This window comes from Euprymna scolopes, chromosome 25, assembly GCF_053919585.1.
Source record: "Euprymna scolopes isolate OS-2025 chromosome 25, ASM5391958v1, whole genome shotgun sequence".
NCBI classification, from domain to species: Eukaryota; Metazoa; Mollusca; class Cephalopoda; order Sepiida; family Sepiolidae; genus Euprymna; species Euprymna scolopes.
Window position 1 is genome coordinate 79,079,530 of NC_136506.1, and position 23,272 is coordinate 79,102,801.

Here is a 23,272-nt window from a genome sequence, read left to right on the forward strand (position 1 = left end):
GTGATCTCTCATTTTTATTTCTTTTATAATCATTTTTTGTCATCGTCATTGTTTTGTTTAACGATTGCTATGCAATAAGGTTTTTATACAGAAAGTAATACAAGGAAAGGTTCGCTGAGAGATTTCAAGGTTTTATTCGGGGGAAAGCACTGACTCAGGAAAGAGAGACTTATGTACTCTTAGCTAATTATTTAGTTATTTAGTTACTTGCTGACTTAGCTGAAATGACGGACGCACGGCCAAAGACATCGAAATAACATTTCATACTTTGATTTTCAAAGTTTTCTACATCATTGATGGTGACTTTTTCATATGGCTTCCACAGCAAGACTCTTTTGAAAATCTTTGCTTAAATAACCTGACGTGATTCGTCATCTCTGCATACTTTTGTTTTGCATACCGTTTGACCTACTGCCTCCCTACCTCAACTTTACATCACTCATCTCTGGAAACGATCCTGTTTTGCAGATCTGGGTCATTATGACATGCACTCAGTGCGACCCTTCTCAAAATTACCACTAGCAAACTTAATTCGCCATTAATGTAGAGTCCATAAAATGTACCATTCTTTTTGGTTTAATGATGAAATACCCGTTGAATCCATCTGTCAAATTGGAAATGATTACCTGTTGTCATTTATTTCTCTAAAAAAATGAATGTAACAAGTGGGGCCTATTTCTCGGCATATTCTGGGAAAATTATGGAACCCAAAAACTCCTGTTCCTATACCTGAATTCCATATAAGTATTATTATGAGAAATCTAAATGTAAATCGTATAAATACTGTAGAATCTTTGGCTAAATCATAAATTAGTCTTCTTATATCTAAAGTAAAGTGAGATTTCCCTTGCAACATTGACCGATATAGCTTCCTAACCAAAAACGGAGAAATTTTAATTGAAAAGAAATAATGAAACAGTTTTTCTTATATTTTTGATTGTGAAGCTATTTAATGATGCGAGGGAAAATCTCACTGTATCATACACGCACGCACGCACACACACACACATACACACACACACACACACACATATATATATACATATATATACATATATATATATATATATAAGAAGATAAAGAAAAATTTGTCTTTAAATTTAAATAATTATCGCCAAATGTGGACACAAATAATTTTGTTTTACATGGGAGTCACCATTTTTCAATGCCTGAAAGCCACTCCAGGGACAGGGTTAAAACTTGGCTTTGTCATTTAAGTCGCCACCATTGTCGTTATTATCATCATTATCAATATCATTATACTCATTATTATCATCATCATCGTCGTCATCATTGTTATTGCATCATCATCATCATCATCATCATCATCATCATCATCATCATTGCCATCATCATCATTGTCACCATCGAGGTAAAGAGATCCATCGCGTCTTGTAGTCCTTCCAAGGTATTAAGTCGCAATCAAATGCAAACATATTTCCTTCGTTTCACTGCTGGTTATTTAAGATATCTGGCCAAGATTTTGTTTGTATAAGATTCAAAAATTAAATCCAAGTGGTAAATTCAAGTAGTGAATAAAATATATCCAGTTTATCATGTTTTATCCAAATTTTTGCATGGTTTATTAAAGCATGATAGTCATTAAAAAATCAATCCAAGTGATAAATCCAAATCGTGTATTTGGATAAGAATATATCCGGAGGCAAAATAAAAGAATGGTTTACCAAAGCATAATAGTCATTAAAAAATAGATTGGAAAATAAATAATGGTTGTTTTTTTATTTTTCCCTCTTTCTGTCTTTCTCTCTTTTCTTAGAATATCACTGAAAAAGCAATATATAAATATATAGACCTCCTCCTCCTCCTCCTCCTCCTCCTCCTCCTGTTGGATACATAATCTCCTCCCATAACATCACTTACCTTCTGATATATATATTATTCCTTAATTGGAATTCATTTTTGAGATGAGCATTATATATATGAATTTTTTTTTGGATGAGAATAATAGTCCGAAATAAAAATAAATTAAATTAATATCACTTACCTTCCTTTTTCTTTTCCTTGTCTTCTTCTTTCTCATATTTCTATACTAATTTTGCAATGCATATGACTAAAACCTTGACCTATATAGTTTGAATCTGTATGTCTAGACTTTTGACACGTGCCAAATATCACAATATTCCTTTCTTTTTTCTTCTCTCCAAACTATCTTCCAGCTCCCTATTGTCTCTTATCATCGAAATTAATTCAGAACGTAGAAAAGAAATTAAGCAGCAACAACAGAAGAGAAAAGAGAATAGATTTTTGGGTATCTTGGTTAGTTGAGTTCTTTTAGAGAAAGACATTGTTTCTTTAATCCTCTCTTTCTCTAAAAGAACTCAACTAACCAAGATACCCCAAAATCTATTCTCTTTTCTCTTCTGTTGTTGCTGCTCGCTCACCCCCCCCCCCCCACACACACGCACGCACTCTCTCTCTCTCTCTCTCTCTCTCTCTCTCTCTCTCTCTCTCTCTCTCTTTGACCGATGATTGACCTAAAAAGGATTGGACAGTCAGTCTCCAGGCTTCTACGTTGTCACACGTGCCCTGCGAAGAGCAAACACAGAATTCTAAAAGTATGTAAAAACTAAGAAAATAAAATATTCCTCTCAAGCTAATATTTGTATCCACTTTGTCAGTTATAACAACCAATAAACAAATATTACAAATATTTTTACTTATGCGGTTTTATAAATATGCTCACCAAAGCTGCGCCTGATTTTTTTAATGACTATTATGCTTTGATAAACCACTCTTTTATTTTGCCTCCGGATATATTTTTATCCAAATTATATATTCACCACTTGGATTTACCACCTGGATTTAATTTTGAATTTTATATAAACAAAATCTTTGCCGGATATCTTATATAACCAGCAGTGAAATGAAGGAAATATTTTTGCATGTGATTGCGATTTAATAACTTGGAAAGACTACAAGATGCGATGGATCTTTTTACCTCTTTACTACCAGGAATTTCCATTTCAAGATTTAACATTAATTTTGGATTTAAAGGACAATATCTTTTTACTGCCTCAATATCCAATTACTTCATTCTATGTATTTAAAATGTTTTAAAAACTTTAATTTTCTATGCTTATTGCTTTTAGCAAATAAGGTGCAAACCAATTAAAATATGCGCTAATATTTTTCCTCTGAGGAAATGAATTAACATCGAAAACTCATGGGTTAAGCAAATAGATTTATTCAATTGTATTCTTTGTTTTCAAACAATAAAATGAATTCTGTATTTGAAGATTAACCTTTTCAAATCATAAAATTTAAATACATGAATTTTGATTCATTTGCTCTATCTTGTATATTGAGCAATTTTATTTGGCTGGGATTGTCTTATATAAAATATTACATCTAATAATATTTTGTAAGACTGAAAATCACTGGATTTGCATATCAGTAGATATATTTCATTTAATTATGCTGAAGTATATATATATATATATATATATATATATATATATATATATATATATATATATATATGGAACTATATGAGTTGGTATCTGGGGGCGTATTAGTTAACTGGAAGATATGCACTCCCAGTCTTCATTAAGACATGCATCTAGAAGAGGGAAACTCTGATGTAAAAACCTGCGGTCTATTGTATACTCTGTCCTGTGACTGTCATCTGCACCGACAAAGGCTAGCAGTAATACCAAATAAATGGTTGGTTCTACACAAAGCCTTCACCACTATAAACAAATAATTTGTGTGGATTTCCGAGCAACTTAGTTGTTGTGGCGGAATCTCATACATGGAAATCGACAGGAGAGTCTATCATATGTATATATGTGCATATATATATATATATATATATATATATATATATATATATATATATATATATATGCATATATATATATATATATATATATGCATATATATGTACCTATATGTACATATATATGTATATATGTACATATATGTGTGTATGTATATGTGTGTATATATATGTATATATATGTATATATATATATGCATATATATATATATATGTACCTATATATGTGTGTATATATACCTATATATGCATATGTACGTATATGTACATGTATATATACCTATATATGTATATATATGTACATATATATATACATGTATATGTACCTATATATATGTTTCTACTTCCGGTTATAATTAGATGAGTATCGGCTGAAGAAAGCTTGATATGGGGACTAAAATTATTCCCTATTATCAGGTTTGAAACCGACGGTACCGATGACTTATCTCATCTAAATTTTCTGAAAATATAAATATAAATAATACGTTCTTATTTTTGGAATTTTTTTCATATAATAGAGCACTCTGCTGGAATCCTTATTCCCAAAATATTATTAAGTATACACACACACACACACACACGCACACACACACACACACACACACACACACACACACACACACACACACACACACACACATATATATATATATATATATATATATATATATATATATATATATATATATATATATATATATTTAAATAAGGGAGTAGTCACCAACAATGTGTATTTTTTAACATTATTTTATTATTCCGTGTCTTGGTTTTTCATTGAGAATTATGTTTGGATCATTGTAATAATGTTTTTAAGTCATTGAAATCGTTTCAGACGGTCTGATGCGTCCTCGTCAGAAATTATTTTCAAATGTGTAAAAATGGCGATTTTCGTTAGTTTGAAGTTTTTCCAAGGGGTGGAGGCTTGTAAGTGTTTATTATACATTGGTATGCTTTTTTTTTTTTTTTTTTTTTTCACCCCTTGGAAAAACTTCAAACTAACGAAAATCGCCATTTTTACACATTTGAAAATAATTTCTGACGAGGACGCATCAGACCGTCTGAAACGTACGTAAACGATTTCAATGACTTAAAAACATTATTACAATGATCCAAACATAATTCTCAATGAAAAACCAAGACACGGAATAATAAGATAATGTTAAAAAATACACATTGTTGGTGACTACTCCCTTATTTAAATATACATCTTTCTTTCGTTGGAATTTATCAACCCATTTTATATAAATATATATATATATATATATATATATATATATATATGAAGATTCCTGAAAGGATGAAACACTAGTGTCTGTAGGTATTTAATTATTATAGTAAAAAAAATAATTATTACAGTCCCTTTAAGAAATTCGTTTCTTATCGTTGAGCACTTTCAGTTGAATTAAAAGTCGGTCAATTTAGCTCTTATGCATAGATCATCGTATAACGATTAGATCACTGTCTGACTGACGTAAATGAACATTTAAAATTAAAATGTTTAAATTCAACGTTTTTTCACGCGGTTAATGGTAGCCGAATTGATACGGTTTTTGCTAATCGAGCCAGAGATGTCTCGTGTTGCAGGGTTCGAATCGTTCGACTGGTGTTAATCGTGACACCCTGCACGGAAGATTCCCGAATCTAGTGTCTGTAGGTATTTAATTATTATAATAAAAAAATAATTATATATATATATATACGCACATATATTCGTATATATATACACATGCATTTTGTATATACGCATATATATATGTGCGTATATACAAAATGCATGTGTATATATACGAATATATGTGTGTACATATATGTATATATACATGCATATATATACATGTATATATGTATGTATAGTTATGTATATGTATATATGTGTACATATATATATGTATCTATATATATAGAGAGATAGATCTATATACGTATATATATATATATATGTATGCATATATAAAGTACATTTATTTATTCTTTTAGTGTTTCTTTTTACTAGAGGTTTTTCTTTCTTTTCAGGATATCTACTACGAGCCCCTTCTCCTCAAATTCAAACTCAAATCTGCTTAACGTTATTGTCGTTATATGCAGAACATCATCCAGTTCAAGATGTTTATGGTAAGCATTACAAATTTTTATCTGCCTATAAAGTGTTCATAAAGTATGGCCACATAAGATAATTAGATATTCTTTCATATCTTCATTTTCATCGGTTCTTATTTTTTAACTTGCAAGTTGCAGGGAATCACTTGCATTCGTCATGACTCCCCCCCCCTCCTTTCCAGATGTTACATGGAAGGGCTGTCCCTTTATCATGTAAGAAGCCATACTAGATAAGTGAAAATGATATTAGGATAAGGTTAGAATCGAACCCTGTAGGCAAGTGTTAAAGATAATAGAAAATGAAATGTTAGAAATTCAGTCTATTGTTAATTCTATTAGAAATAGTTAAATATTGTTTATCTCGGAAAAAGAGATGATTGTCCATTCTTTTAGAAATCTAGATATTAAAAAATGTCAGTTAAAAGAATGGATAATGCAAAATAAAAAAGATATTGTTTAATCATGGGTTAGAATTGAATTGAGGATTCTTTTGTTTGCCAAAAGTGTGTTTGGACAAACATATGTAAAGCCACATGAAAATTAGTCACGTTTGAAAAACACACTTCTGATATCATAAACAAAGGAGATTTCTCAATATAGGAATCTGAGGGTTCGGAGTTAGGGTCAGTCGTCAGTCAGTTGATGTAGAGAGTTGAAGAGAGAGAATCAGTTGGAGAGGAGAGCCCCTTAGAGGCGAAGGGTAGAAGATTAACCATGTAGATCCAAGTTTGAATTCCTGACGGCCGATCAGATGAATAAAGAAATCACCATTTATGTTTGTAACTGTTTGTCTCGTCATTCCTTACAACAAAAAGGTAAATGTGCTTTATCATCATCTTAATGAACTTTGTACAATGCTTCCAAGTAATATGTGTCCTCCCCATCATCATCATAAGTGAAGTATCTTCTCCTCCTCCTCTAAAAGTTGTTAAAAGAACTGTAATATATATAAATGTCTTCCCATCAGAATTATCATCATCTGTTCAGAGTCCCCGTTATATATGTCTCTCCCAATATGAACTTTTTTTTTTTACATAGGCATCCCCACTTATCAAGGCACAGAGGCCACTCGAGGATAAGGGTTAAAGAGTGTACAGTAGGTAACTGGACAACCAAGCAATCATTAGTAATGGAAATTCGGTAAATTTGTTAACTTATATGGAACGGCTCATCAAAAACTTGTTTACGTTAGACTTGAAGGCAACCATAATGTAGTCAGCTGGAAAGCAGGAAAACGGAAGATAATTCCATAGGCATGCAGTTCTAAGAAAGAAGCTTTGTTCATGGAATCTACGTTTAGGCTTAGGTGCAGATAAAAAGTGGGGGAAATTGTTGATAGTTTTTGTCAGCTTGACGAGTGTTTCTTCCCGTCATCTTTCAAATATGAGCCCCCTGCTACACAACACAGAAAGCTGTAATGATTCAATCAAAGGGACATAAATCCCGAAAGAGTTACCTATTCTTGTAGCCATATTCGAGAGCTGTTTACTCTTCATGTCCTTCCTTGAAGAAGGGATGTATTTTGGAAACTTTGGAAATTCACACACCTACCATCTTGTTCAGAAATAAATATGTGTAAATTGAAAACTATTGAAATTCCTTTAATGTTGTCATTGTTATTTATTTAACTACATAGACCGTTTCCATACACTGCATTGTCATAGCCCTTAAACACAATTTCCTAATTCAAAACTGTTTCCATTTCTCCAACAACAAAGAAATCGCAGAAGGAAATACAGCTCTTTGTGTACGACAGGATGGCCTGTTTATGTAATTGGGATCCCATCCTCCATGTTGTTTAATGGTAGACTGATTGAGAAGTAAAAGGTCACAAGTGAAAACGAAATATACCATCATGTGATAGTGAGAGAATGTAGATTTATTTACATAAATATACACAAGAAGAGATATTGCGAGTTTGTCTTTGCTTTATCGTTATTTTCATGGTAAGTGTTCGACTGAGCTCCAATCTATGGTCCACCCTCACCAAACTTTCACAAGAAACACTCGTCTAGCTGAAAACACTATCAATAATCCCCCCCTACTCTTTATCTGTGCCTAAACCTAAACATAGACTCCATGAACGAAGCTTCTTTCTTAGAACTAACTGCACGCCTGTGGAACTGTCTTCTATTTTCCTGCATTCCAGCTGACTACAATATGGTTGTCTTCAAGTCTAACGTAAACAAGTTCTTGATGAACCATTCCACTTAAGTTAACAAATTTACCGAATTTCCATTACTAACGATTACTATATTGTCCAATTGACAACTGTACACTCTTTAACCCTTATCCTCGAGTGGCCTCTGGGCCTTGATGAGTGGGGATGCTTACGTAAAAAAAAAAAAATTAAGAATAAGATAGAAAGAGTTCATGAGCAGAAAAATTATGTAATGTAACTTGCAATTTATGAGAGGCTGATGATAGGTCAGGATGGCCGGTTGGATGGCCATGCCAACCGGAGCAGTTCTTCGGTACATGTCGACTGGTTGACGATTCAGCGCAAAAGAGACAGAAATATAAGAAACAGGAAGTGACATGTCTGTGTCGCTCTCCGGTTACCAGAGTTAAAGGGTGACAATCGAGTTAGCTTGGGAATTCCAATTCCCACATCTTTATTAAAATTTCTAAAATAAGTCGAAATAGTTTAGAAGTAATTAAAACCTAAGAAGGATTTTGTAGTTTGCTTGAAACCTAGATGACACGTACAAAATGGGTTCCAACAGCAAGAAAAGAGATCAAAACATTTTTAAGAATGCTACTGTGGATTGCACTGGATCGGGAAGGTTTTATTATACTGGAGAAATAGTTCCCTTTACAAAAAAACAAACTTTTCTAACATGAGCCGGAATAGTTTAAAAGTAATTAAAACCTGAGAAGGATTTTGTAGTTTGTGCAAAGTGTAAAAGGGCTGTGTTTGAGGACTATAGCAATGCAGTGTATAGAAAAGGTCTATGTAGTAAAAAAAAAAACAAAGAAGCTGTTTACACTTCCTGTCCTCTACTGAAGAAGAGATATATCCTGTATGACACACTATGTTTGGATATATATATATATATATATATATATATATATATATATATATATATATATATACATACAGTGATGATCATATTTATTGGCACGGTAAAATAAAAGTTAAATTTTGTCTAATAAATTCTAAAAAAGGGATTTAATTAAAGAAAATAACAAAGTATATTATGTATTTTTAACTGGCCTTTCCGATGCAGCAATCGGATTTTAGAAAAAATAAATAACAAAGGAACAACAAAAATAATTGCAAAAAACCCTTGTTCAAAATTATTGGCACGATTTATTTAATAATCAATTGTATAGCCTTTGGCCTTGATTACCTTCCTCAGTCGCTTTTCATAGTTTACAACCAAGTTGTTGCACTCTTCAGTAGTAATTTTAGCCCACTCTTCCTGACAATAATCCTCCAATTGAATAAGATTCTTAGGCTTCCTTTGCATTACCCTCAATTTTAATGTTCTCCATAAATTTTCAATTGGATTAAGGTCTGGGCTTTGTGATGGCCACTCCAAAACATTAATATGATTGTCCTCAAGCCATTTCTTAGTCAGTTTAGCCGAATGCTTTGGGTCATTATCTTGCATGAACCACCAACGACGACCAAGTGAGAGCTCTTTAGCAGAGTCTTTCAGGTTTTCATCCAATATTTTAACATAATCTTCCTTTTTTATGCTACCTGTGACCTTAACAAGTCGCCTTGGTCCAGAGGCAGCAAAGGATTCCCAAAACATCAAACTGCCTCCACCGTGCTTCACTGTGGGTATGGTGTTCTTAGGCAGGAAAGCTTCGCCAGATTTTCTGTAAATATAAGACACTTTATTATGGCCAAATAACTCTATTTTCGTTTCGTCAGTCCATAGAACACGTTTCCAGAATGCAACATCTTTATCAATATGACGTTTTGCAAAGGCTAGCCTTGCTTTCAGGTGCATAGGCTTCAATAAGGGAGTCTTTCTCGGACGACATGCTTTTAAACCAGCTCTCTTCAAAACTCTACCAACTGTATGTCGAGATACATTCACTCCAGAGGTGCTCTGTTCATCAACAATCTCCCCAACAGAGATCCTTGGGTTTTGTTTTACTTGTCGAACAATTTTCCGTTCATCTCTTGGGGAAAGAATCCTTTTTCTCCCTCTACCCTCTAAACTCATAACGTGGCCTTGCGATTTGAACTTGTTTATTATGGCTCTAACAGTGGATTTGGGAAGGTTTAGCTTCTTTGAAATCTTATCATAGCCCTCCCCATTGGTATGGCATGCTACAACAAGCTTCCTGACGTCTTCGCTGTGTTCCTTAGTTTTAACCATGGCGATTGAAAATTATAATTTAGTCACTTATAATAGTTTAAATAAATCGCTATCTAAAAATTATCTGAAAAAAATTATTCACTGAATTAGCGTTAAACAAGCATAATATGGCTATAAAAAAGTTCAGAAAGCACGTAAACCGGAAATTGATTGATAATATACTGATACTAAAAGAAAAACAAAGCCGTGCCAATAATTTTGAACAAGGGTTTTTTGCAATTATGTTTGTTGTTCCTTTGTTATTTATTTTTTTCTAAAATCCGATTGCTGCATCGGAAAGGCCAGTTAAAAATACATAATATACTTTGTTATTTTCTTTAATTTAATCCCTTTTTTAGAATTTATTAGACAAAATTTAACTTTTATTTTACCGTGCCAATAAATATGATCATCACTGTATATATATATATGTGTGTGTGTGTGTGTGTGTGTGTGTGTGTGTGTGTGTGTGTGTGTGTGTGTGTGTGTGTAATTGAAAATTCATGAAATTTTTTTAATATTGTAATCGTTATTTATTTAACTATCTAGACCGTTTCCATACACTGCATTGCCATTGCCCTCAAACACAGCCTTAATTCAAAACTGTTTCTCCAACAACAAAGAAATCATAAAAGGAAATAGACTAGGACAGATACAACCCTTATAACATTTCTAAAATAAATTGAAATAGTGTAAAAGTAATTAAAACCTGAGAAGGATTTTGCAGTTTGCTTGAAAAATTGTGCAAAGTATTATAGGGTTGTGTTCGAGGACTATAGCAATGCAGTGTATAGGAAAGCTCTATGTACTAAAAATGCTTTACACTTTCGGTCCTCTACTGAAGAAGAGATATATTCTCGAAATTTTTTGGAAACTCACACACTTATCATCCCGTATGATACACTATGTTTGGATATAAATATGATAAATATGTACGATTGAAAATTATTAAAATTCCTTCTATATTGTCATTATTTATTTAACTACATAGGCCATTTCCATACACTGCATTGCCATAGCCCTCAAATGCAGCTCTCTCACTCGTCACACAATGCTTCAAGGAAACTACAAAATCCTTCTTAATTCATTATATTTAAAAAAAAAAAAAAATTATTTTCAATATTAATTATTTAAAAATCAGTTTATGAATAGTCTTATGTTTTGATGCACATTTTCAGCAGGTGTAAGTAACACTGTTTACTTCACAGGAGTTTCAAAAGCTGAAGTCGTTTGATCAGTGAATATGCTACATCGCTTTATTTATTAACAATATTTATTTGCTTCCCCACAAAAGCAAAATGTGACACAAGGTCATTTTTGATATGGGGGAAAACCAGCACCCCCCCCCCGAAAAAACCCAAAAAGGGGCACTCTTGTAGGGACCAAAAATAATAATTGTTTCAGTATAGAGGGCTTCTCCCTCCATCGACAGAGTCAAATTACCTTAAGAGGAGCATCTTGGCCCGAAGGTCAAGAACAGAGCAAACTACCGTATCCTTTTAAAAACTTATATTTTTATCTATCCATTCAGACTTTATGAATATCCTTCACTTTTTTTTTTTATAGCCCACCTTTGATGCGTAAACGCATTAGCTTTATTGTATAAAGATATTGTTGAGATGATTTCCTGAAAACACCTTTCTTTCTACTCTGTGTAAGTAAGTTGTGTTAATCCATTGTTCTCCCCACCCTACCCTCTCTCAGCCCACTTCTCTCGTTTGTGTTAAAAGTGAAAAAATATCTCCAAGGGAGATAACCCTGGCTCAGCAATAAAATTAAGCAAATAATAAAAAAATCTTTATTGCTAGACAAATTGTGTTTGTTGTAAATAGATTTTGATTGATAAGAAACATAAAAACTAATTAAAAATTTCAACTTCATTCTACCGGCAGAACATGAAGCTTGCAGTGTTCATTTTATCAAGAAAATTATTGAACAGAGTGATGTTGCTGCAACGTTGGTAAAAGTAAGTACTTATGGACTATAGAGGTGTATCAGGTTTGTGTCTAACCCTCTTACTCCATAGAAATAAATTAAAAAAAACATATTTTAAGGGTGAATAAAAAAAGGCAACTTTATTTACTATTTGGGAGGTATATAGAGAAGGTTTGTTTTGTCGCAGACGAGAATGTTCGTGAAATGTGTGTGAGAAATCAACAGAAAGAATGTTCATTGGGTTATACTTATCGGTTTAGGTGGGAACAAAGTTGGTTTGAATTTACTTCGGTGTCTTCCTTTTCTAGTTTTCATGAATGAAGCAGTGTTTAGTCATTCAAGGCGTTCAGGCCATAATGTGGGGCCAGTACATCGTTTTTGACTTTCATAACTTTTTCAGGGCTCCTTCGGCCGCGCGGAAAATCCACCGTCCTTTTTTTTTCTTCTTCTTCAAAACCCCAGAAAAAAACGCGCCGAAAACCAAACTTCCTTTTTCCACCGGAAGTCCCACATCTTCCAGTCCGCAGTCAATTCTTATCAATCCCCATATACTTGCCTTGCACACTTGTCTACGAGACACCATTATTTGTATTTTTTTACTTATCAAGACCCGAAGGCCACTCAAGGACAAGGGCTAATGAATGTAAGGTGGTAGTGTAGTAATCGTTAATTATATAAATTGGGTAGAATTCGATTATTTATGAGGACGGATCAACAAGAACTTGTTTACATTAGATTTGAAGGTTATCATGTTGCATTCAACCGGGAAGCAGGCCAGTGGAACAGTGTTTCATAGGCGGGCAGTTCTGGGAAAGATGCTTTGTTCATGGAATCTGCGTTTAGATTTAGGTACAGATAGAGAGTGGGGAAAATCGTGCATAATCGTTTTGTGAAAGTTTGACAAGGGGGTACTGTGGATTTAGTCGAGCACCTGCCATAAAAATAATGACAGAGTAGAAACAGGCTCGTAACGTCTCTTCTGCGGGAAAGCAGTTGCAGGGAAGAGGAAAGGGCAAAATCTACGAGGTTTCAAAACTGGTTGTTAACTCTATCAAGGCTGGATAGGGCGCGCCGAGCAGCTCCTGCCCAGATGTGGCAACTGTATCGTCTTTGAATCTTTTTATCAACTTGCACAGTTCCTTGTAGAAAACCCATCCAGTCCATCTTCTATAATATAAATCTCATCTGTCTGTGTATGTATGTATGTATGTATGTATGTATGCCTAAAACTTTCGACAAAGGCGACAGATTTTCACAAGATCGATATCATTTTGTGGTAGTAGGCAGGCGCCGGGCACCCATACTAGTCTATAATATAAATCTCACCTGTCTGTTTAAATGTATGTATGTATGTATGTATGTATGTATGTATGTATGTATGTACAAGACCTTCCAAAGGGCGAATGAACCCTTTTTCGGGGTCAACAGTTAACTAGCACCGTGTGTGTTTGTGTGTATGTATGCGTGTGTTGGGGTGGAGAGGGCTCCTGTAAGCCGTGGTGAAGGCAACCTTTCTAGGAGAAGCAAATCTCTGATTTAAAAAAAACATAAAGCGGGAGACCAGTACCCGCATTAAGCTGGTCTACAGTTTAACTTGATGCTGGCTATCTTGCTCTTGCTTGTTGCTGGATCTCAACATTTTGAACCAAGAGAGAGACTTAGCTGTCCTACAAAGCTAAGAATCTGTAACATCATCTGTGTATAGATACTCCCTCAGGCACTTGTCTATTAAAATGGCCCTGTGGCGATGGAAGTCATTTTTGGCCTCATAGACTTTAAGTGTCTGAGGGAGTGGCACTCGTCTGACAAGACGTTGCAATCATCATGTATGTATGCCGGAAACTTTCGACAGAAGCTACAGATTTTCACAAGATCGGTATCATTTTGAAGCTCGACCTTTCGGGCGACAAATATAAAAAAAATTAGCTAAAAACATTAATTCCTTCTGATTCGGTGATGTGACGCAACAGCTAAGACGTCACGTTTTTTTCACATTCTTTTCCTCCTTCACGGTACAGATTCGAGCCTGCCTGCCTACTACCACCTTTTTTTTTTTTTTTTTTTTTTTTTTTTGCTCAACACACACCTCTAAACACCCAGGTAACGCCGGCCACCGAGGCTAGTTTGTGATAAGTCAAACTAAAAGTTTCGAACAAAAAGAAATTTTTAAAATGAAAGAAAATACAACAAAAACTGAGAACATTTTCTTTTTTTTTTCTTCTCAGGCAATCCAACTTGTAGAAGATAATCATAACAAACTTTTGTTGTTGGAAATCCTTCAAAAACTCTCCGTAAATTCTGGTAAGAATGAAGATTTTTTTTTTGCTCTAATTTATAAATATACTAGAAAATGTATCCAGCGTTGCTCGGTATTAAACATAACGTTAAATTCCTTAAAAAATTTCAACTAAAAAAAAACAAAAAAAAAAAACGGAAAGAAACTGAGACATGTACATGCAAGTATTATGTTTTTTCTAAACAGTTCAATTCTTGTAATTAAAAAAAAATACTCGAGCTGAGATCGAAACCAAAACCTAAAGACAGTGAGTCAAGTACGATAACCATTTTACCAGTTTGCTATGATCTTTAAAAAGTGTTTTCAAACCTTGTGAAACAGTTGACAAACAAAAATCCGATGACCCCCCCCCATATAACAATTTTTCAATTTTGACCCCTAAGAAGCCCTTTTTTCCGGATGAAAACCGATTAAAAGTTTTTCACATGTCTGAATACCCTATATACCAAATTTCAAGTCTGTACATCAAAAATTCTTTGAGTATATAGTTTTTTTGTTTTTTTTTAATTCAGGCTAACCATATAATTTCCATTTTTTTTTTTTGTTCGTCTGTCATTCTGTAGGCTGCTGTGCTCAAATGCTAACAGAGAATCTCGCGTACACGTTGTGTTCGCAAATATTATATCCGGATCCAAATGGACAAATTCTTTTCCGAACTGTGGAAATCATATGGAATCTGATGGACAATTCTGCAGACTTCTCACAGATTTCCGAACAGCTCAACAACTTGGAATGCGTTTCGTAAGTGGAATTTTATTTCCATAAAAAGTAAACAACCAGAAAATAAAAAATAATAATGTGGGGATTTGAGTTAAGAGGAAATTTTTAATGCTGGATTTTTGTGTCGAAATCGTATTTTGTTAATTGCCATTTAATGCAAATAAAATGGTCGATTGGATGAATAGAAATTTTATTTCAAAGAAAGATGTTACAGCCTCTAAGTTCATGATCATTTACAATCAGCTAACATCTTTCCTAACTTCCGAATTGTACCGGAAGTAGTGACAAGGCAAATCAGTTCCTTCACTTTTATTGTGTTTCGATATTTGGGTTTGTATTGCTGTACTTATTCGAAAAAGTTGTCAAAAAACAAATGCATAACAAATAAATGTTATCAAAGGCAAGATAAGTTACTTTTCTACCAAACTGGATATATTTTTCGTGTTTTTATTCAATGTAACATGTTTATTCAGCTCGAAAAACATACAGTGTTTACCGATGTATTGGAAAATTCAAGATGGCGTCTGACTCGCTCTTTAACACAGTAAGTTTGGGAAAAGGTGTTATAGATAAAAAACTGGATAAAATACTGTTAAAAACTCGGTCAATATATGTTACCGTGACATAGCTTGACATATATTCGGCGGGTTTTTAATAGTATTTTTTCTAGTTTTTTATTTATAACACCTTTTCCCAAACTTACCGTGTTAAAGAGGGAGTCAGACGCCATCTTGAATTTTCCAATACATCGGTAAACACTGTATGTTTTTCGAGCTGAATAAACATGTTGTTAGAAATTTCAGAATGCAAGGGTGATAACCACATGATTCACAATCACGCGATTATTTCGACCAATGGTATTGCGTTGTCCAGTTACTGCGGAGGATTCAGAAGTGGCGGGAATTTTGTGTTTCAAAAAACAGATTTCAATATGATGCCGAGCAAAGCCGACACGCGAAATCTTGCTCCAGGCCTAATGATCTAAGGCAGGGTTCTGCCCCATTTATTTCTCCGCTCATTTAAATGCGGATACTAGCCAGAGGCTAAAATGTTCTACGGAATAATTACTTCATTATCATTGCCCGCAAAGGGGCATATTATTTTATGAACATGCGTTGTTCGTATCGACAGTCTGGAAAGATTTCGAGAACCCTCAACCAATTCAACGAGCAGCCGATTTTACCAGCATCTTCAACAAGAAGAAAACTACCTTCGCCTTTCTAGGCAAGAACTACCCGCCATTTGGCAGAAGCTAAAGAGGGCACTCTTTTGCAATATGGACTCCTTTTTTACCCTTTTGTAAATAAAATTATTCTTGGATTTAAGGTGAGCCTTTGTTGCTTTTCTGTGTCTCTTTCATTCTGCCATAGGCAAAAACGAGTAAGAGAATTTCTTACAATGTTACATTGAATAAAAACACGAAAAATATATCCAGTTTGGTAGAAAAGTAACTTATCTTGCCTTTGATAACATTTATTTGTTATATATTTGTTTTTTGACAACTTTTTCGAATCTGTGTACAGTAATACAAACCCCGATATTTCTATTGTGAAGCGATTTATTAAAATAAAATATAAGAAAAGGATATGATTGAAAAAATAAAAAGATAAAAATAACAAAATTAATCTTTATTTGCACTTTTTATAACAAAATTAAGAAATAAAATTTATATTTTGTTTATAATTTTATAAAGAAATATGTTTATAAAAACATTTTTTTAAAATTGCATTTATATAATAAATACATGTTTTAAAAGTATAGCAGGAACATTTCACAGCGATCACTGCTTTAAAACACACTGCTAGTGAGAAATTAATGGTAGACGGCTGTTGCGACAACACAAAATTATTTGCAAAGTTTATTGAAAGAGATGTACAGAACTAAAATCTGAGGAGACTTGTTGAGGAGTGAACACCACTTCATTGTATCATTCTTTCAACGCTTATTTTGCATATCCCTACATTGACAGGATGCGGGTGAGTTTGCTACCACAAAAAATGATTCTGAGTGTCAAGGAGGTAAAATTAAGGAAGTACCGCACATTTTAAATTACATATTTTACATTACATATTTTAAATTACATATTTTAAGTTAAGTTTTGAGACATTGTGTTGAACAAAGATGGCGTCGTAGTTCAGACCAGTAACCAAGATGGCGGCCAAGAATCAAATGCGGTCCGTGGCGTAGTTAACCTGTTAAGTTTTGAGACATTGTGTTGAACAAAGATGGCGGCGTAGTTCAGACCAGTAACCAAGATGGTGGCCAAGAATCAAATGCGGTCCGTGGCATAGTTAACCTGTTCAGTTTTGAGACATTGTGTTGAACAAAGATGGCGGTGTAGTTCAGACCAGTAACCAAGATAGCGGCCAAGGATCAAATGCGGTCTGTGGCATAGTTAACCTGTTAAGTTTTGAGACATTGTGTTGAACAAAGATGGCGGTGTAGTTCAGACCAGTAACCAAGATGGCGGCCAAGAATCAAATGTGGTCCGTGGTGTAGTTAACGGTGAACTGATTGAATTCAAAATTCGACAATTTTTATAATAATTTTGAAACGTTTTCATTTGTTGTTTAGTACAGCCGTTGCTTATAAAAATGATTGGCAAATCCATTCGTCTCATACCCCCATTACAAGTCAAAAACATTTTACAACATTACATATTTTACATTACATATTTTACATTGCATATTTTACCTGTACATATTTTACCTGTACATATTTTACATTGCATATCTTACATTACATATTTTACATTACATATTTTACATTGCATATTTTACATTACGTATTTTACATTACATATCTTACATTGCATATTTTACATTGCATATTTTACATTACATATTTTACATTGCACATTTTACATTACATATTTTACATTGCATATTTTACATTGCATATTTTACCTGTACATATTTTACATTACATATTTTACATTGCATATTTTACATTACATATTTTACCTGTACATATCTTACATTGCATATTTTACATTACATATTTTACATTACATATTTTACATTGTATATTTTACATTACATATTTTACATTACATATTTTACATTGCATATTTTACATTGCATATTTTACATTGCATATTTTACATTACGTATTTTACATTGCATATTTTACATTGCATATTTTACATTACATATTTTACATTACATATTTTACATTGCATATTTTACATTACATATTTTACCTGTACATATTTTACATTGCATATTTTACATTACATATTTTACATTGTATATTTTACATTGCATATTTTACATTGCATATTTTACATTACATATTTTACATTACATATTTTACCTGTACATATTTTACATTGCATATTTTACATTACATATTTTACATTACATATTTTACATTGTATATTTTACATTACATATTTTACATATACATATTTTACATTACATATTTTACATTGCATATTTTACTTTACATATTTTACCTGTACATATTTTACATTACATATTTTACATTACATATTTTACATTACATATTTTACATTGTATATTTTACATTACATATTTTACCTGTACATATTTTACTTTGCATATTTTACATTACATATTTTACATTACATATTTTACATTACATATTTTACATTACATATTTTACCTGTACATATTTTACATTGCATATTTTACATTACATATTTTACATTGCATATTTTACATTACATATTTTACCTGTACATATTTTACATTACATATTTTACATTACATATTTTACATTACATATTTTACATTACATATTTTACCTGTACATATTTTACATTACATATTTTACATTACATATTTTACATTACATATTTTACCTGTACATATTTTACATTACATATTTTACATTACATATTTTACATTACATATTTTACATTACATATTTTACCTGTACATATTTTACATTACATATTTTACATTACATATTTTACATTACATATTTTACATTACATATTTTACCTGTACATATTTTACCTGTACATATTTTACATTACATATTTTACATTACATATTTTACATTACATATTTTACATTACATATTTTACCTGTACATATTTTACATTACATATTTTACATTACATATTTTACATTACATATTTTACATTACATATTTTACATTACATATTTTACATTACATATTTTACATTACATATTTTACCTGTACATATTTTACATTACATATTTTACATTACATATTTTACATTACATATTTTACCTGTACATATTTTACATTGCATATTTTACATTACATATTTTACCTGTACATATTTTACATTACATATTTTACATTACATATTTTACATTACATATTTTACATTACATATTTTACCTGTACATATTTTACATTACATATTTTACATTACATATTTTACATATACATATTTTACATTGGATATTTTACATTGGAACGCTTAATGTGACCAAACGATCTCAAGACCTTACATTTGATAACAGTGAATCTTAATGGAATGTCAGTGAGTTTTCGCAACTCTGCAATTCTGATGTGATCAGATAGTTTATGATCAGTACCGAAGCATATGATGTAACTTTGGAAAGTCTACAAGAATCTTCCTTTGAAGACCATTATGATTGTAACACTAAACACGGGACACACACGTTGTAGCAGAGTATGTGGCACAGGAGACCAAGACAACAAATAACCCGACTCCTTTTTTTACCGTCTAGTTGATGCATTCAAGTCCGTATACATCTCAGGGGTAGAACTGCAAATCAATAGAGTGGCAACATTGCTTCTATGGGTGGGCAAGCGTCATTCCATTGTGTGTTCCAGGCTAAACTTTCCCTGACTTTGTATGCAACATCTGATCCTCATTGCTCTCAATGTCGGAGATAAAGCTCTGCAATCTTGAAGGTCTTATGCATAGCTGCGACCAATGAAGTGAACTTCATGTAAACCGGAAAATCCTAAGCCACAATAGTTGTGAGCTCTTTGCAGAAACGTCTTGTTTTACAACAACAATAACAACAACCGCAGGACGATTGACGATTTTGTAATCGCAGGTTCTTCTTATTAGTCGTTGACAGTGTTGCTAATTTAACGGTTTCTCCACCAGATCTTAAGATTCTGTTTTGAACCTGTCTAGTAAGATTTGTATATAGCAGATAACATTTTTTTCTCTTTCGTGGCATAGTGGATAATGTACTTAGTAAGATTAATTTGTAAAAGTTACACCCTTCTGGAGGTTGAAGGTTCAATTTTTAGTGCAGGCGACACTTAAAACTCAACTGCCAATTATTTAGGACTCCTACCTAGTCATGGTTGACGGAACGATGGATTAAATAAAAGGTTCCGTTTGAAATCTCATGCTGATTTCCGAGTTTGACAAAAAGATTCCTGAATGTGACAGAAAAATGCATGAGTTCAACAAAAGACACCTGAAGAAGGTCGGAGGTTACGTCAACCAAAACGTAGAGAGACTAACACTCAAGTAGTAGTCTGAAGAATCCAAATAATACGAAATCTGTTCAAAATAAAATAACAGAAAAATTTATGGATAAACTTACTTATCAGACTAGTCTTCCAAAGAAATGAAAACTTTAATGGAAATGTGCACCCACAACTGCTCTTAGGTTTCTGAATTTCACATCTGCTTCAAGATGTGCAAATCTGCGGTGGGAGTGCAGAGTCATCTGAGATGGCATGGATGACAAGATTGGGAGAACTCAATGTGACGGCGATCATCTGGAAAGATGCAGCAATTATCATGTATGTATGTATGTATGTATGTATGGCTTCCTAAAACTTTCGACAGAGGCGATGAATTTTCACAAGATTGGTATCATTTTGAAGCTCGACCCTTCAGATGTCAAATATTGAAAACTTGGCTAAAAACATTAATTCCTTCATCCTCAACTGGGCACTTTTCTACAGGGAGGGGTCGCTTTTTCCGCCGATATTTTCAAACATCATCCCCTCTTTTCGATTGTCTAGCCTTAATTTAAACCTACGTCACTTCCGGTTTGGCGATTGGCGTAACAGCAAAAGCGTCACGTTTTTTTTTTCATGTTCTTTTTCTTTTCCTCCTTCGCGGTACGGGTTTGAACCTGCCTGCCTACTACCACTTTTTTTTTTTTGCAACACCGGGCACCCAGGCTAGTATAAAATAAAAGCCAACACCTTTTTATATTTTCGTCACATCTCTTGACGGTGGCAGCTCGTCTGAAACAAAAAGCTCATAACAACAATGCAAGACTCATTTTCTGGACAATTAGGACTTTATTTGTTTCATGGTCGAATGTCGCGCCCCTATTTCTCTGCCTATCTGTTGTGGAGACGCCCACTAATTAACATAGGTGGGTGAGTGAGATATATAAAGGTATCAATCACCAGGGGAGTTCTGCAACGACCGCCAAATAGGCAAGACGCCTATGTTGCCTCCAGTAAGACATGCAGCACGCCATCTGCTGGAATATCTCCAACTGAAGTATATCTGAAGACATGTAAATATGTAAATAACTTTTCTGCCTAATATATTATTGTTATACTTTTACTTTCCGTGTTCTTGTTAATTATTTGTGCGGACACAACACTATCCATAGAAGGAGGGTGGGAGTTTCTCTATTGATTCATCTTCTATACATAGTTGCTTCTCATTGCTCCTCGAGAATGCTCAACCCAAAAACTGTGTTTGTCGGACTCAAAACTCAAGCTCAATTCTTAACTCTCAACTGACTTACTGACTAAAATATCCTTATGTGCATTTCTGTTTATATCAGTTTCATGTCATCCAATTAGATTTTAAAGTTGTATTTGTTTTTTTCTTTCTCATTTCAGCCAATTACAAAATGCATTCATGTATCAACTGACGCAAGGTTACAGCAAATACGACAGCCAACTGCGCAATGATATTCTTGTTATTCTAAACCTGATGGCGGACCATCTGCAGCGTGGACCGTTTGTCGAAAGTGGACTAGTCCGGCATCTTGTTTTGTTTGCTACTCATCCAGAAAGTATGTAACTACTTCCCTTTTTTCCTGTAGAATCTTCTTTTCATATTAACTAAGCTAGTAGGACTACCCAGGGTTGCCTGGGTCCATAAATAACAAAATAGAGGAGATTAAAAAACTAGGTGTAACATTTTTATATTTAAACTCTCTCTCTCTCTCTCTCTCTCTCTCTCTCTCTCTCTCTCTCTCTCTTAATCTATCTCTTATCCTTTTCTCTTTTCTCCTTCCCCGCTTTCTCCATCCCTCTCTGTTGGATAGCTGCTGTCTATATATATGTATACATGAGTATTGTATATATAACTAAGCTAGTAGGACTACCCAGGGTTGCCTGGGTCCATAAATAACAAAATAGAGGAGATTAAAAAACTAGGTGTAACATTTTTATATTTAAACTCTCTCTCTCTCTCTCTCTCTCTCTCTCTCTCTCTCTCTCTTAATCTATCTCTTATCCTTTTCTCTTTTCTCCTTCCCCGCTTTCTCCATCCCTCTCTATTGGATAGCTGCTGTCTATATATATGTATACATGAGTATTGTATATATAACTAAGCTAGTAGGACTACCCAGGGTTGCCTGGGTCCATAAATAACAAAATAGAGGAGATTAAAAAACTAGGTATAACGCTTTTATATTTAAACTCTTTCTCTCTCTCTCTCTCTCTCTCTCTCTCTCTCTCTCTCTCTCTCTCTCTCTCTCTCTCTCTTAATCTATCTCTTATCCTTTTCTCTTTTCTCCTTCCCCGCTTTCTCCATCCCTCTCTGTTGGATAGCTGCTGTCTATATATATGTATACATGAGTATTGTATATATAACTAAGCTAGTAGGACTACCCAGGGTTGCCTGGGTCCATAAATAACAAAATAGAGGAGATTAAAAAACTAGGTATAACGTTTTTATATTTAAACTCTCTCTCTCTCTCTCTCTCTCTCTCTCTCTCTCTCTCTCTCTCTCTCTCTCTCTTAATCTATCTCTTATCCTTTTCTCTTTTCTCCTTCCCCGCTTTCTCCATCCCTCTCTATTGGATAGCTGCTGTCTATATATATGTATACATGAGTATTGTATATATAACTAAGCTAGTAGGACTACCCAGGGTTGCCTGGGTCCATAAATAACAAAATAGAGGAGATTAAAAA

General features: G+C 33.4%; 1 protein-coding gene across 1 annotated transcript in view; it reads left to right on the forward strand.

The window, feature by feature from the left end:
- The window catches only part of LOC145247455 (cilia- and flagella-associated protein 69-like), a 114,060-nt gene that overhangs the window by 21,499 nt on the left and 69,289 nt on the right, over nt 1-23,272 (forward strand). Inside the window, exons 5-9 of the mRNA XM_080109238.1 lie at nt 5,813-5,911; nt 12,108-12,181; nt 14,376-14,451; nt 15,010-15,187; nt 21,971-22,146. Of these exons, the coding sequence (XP_079965364.1) occupies nt 5,813-5,911; nt 12,108-12,181; nt 14,376-14,451; nt 15,010-15,187; nt 21,971-22,146 (603 nt within the window). The remainder of the gene's footprint in view (nt 1-5,812; nt 5,912-12,107; nt 12,182-14,375; nt 14,452-15,009; nt 15,188-21,970; nt 22,147-23,272) is intronic.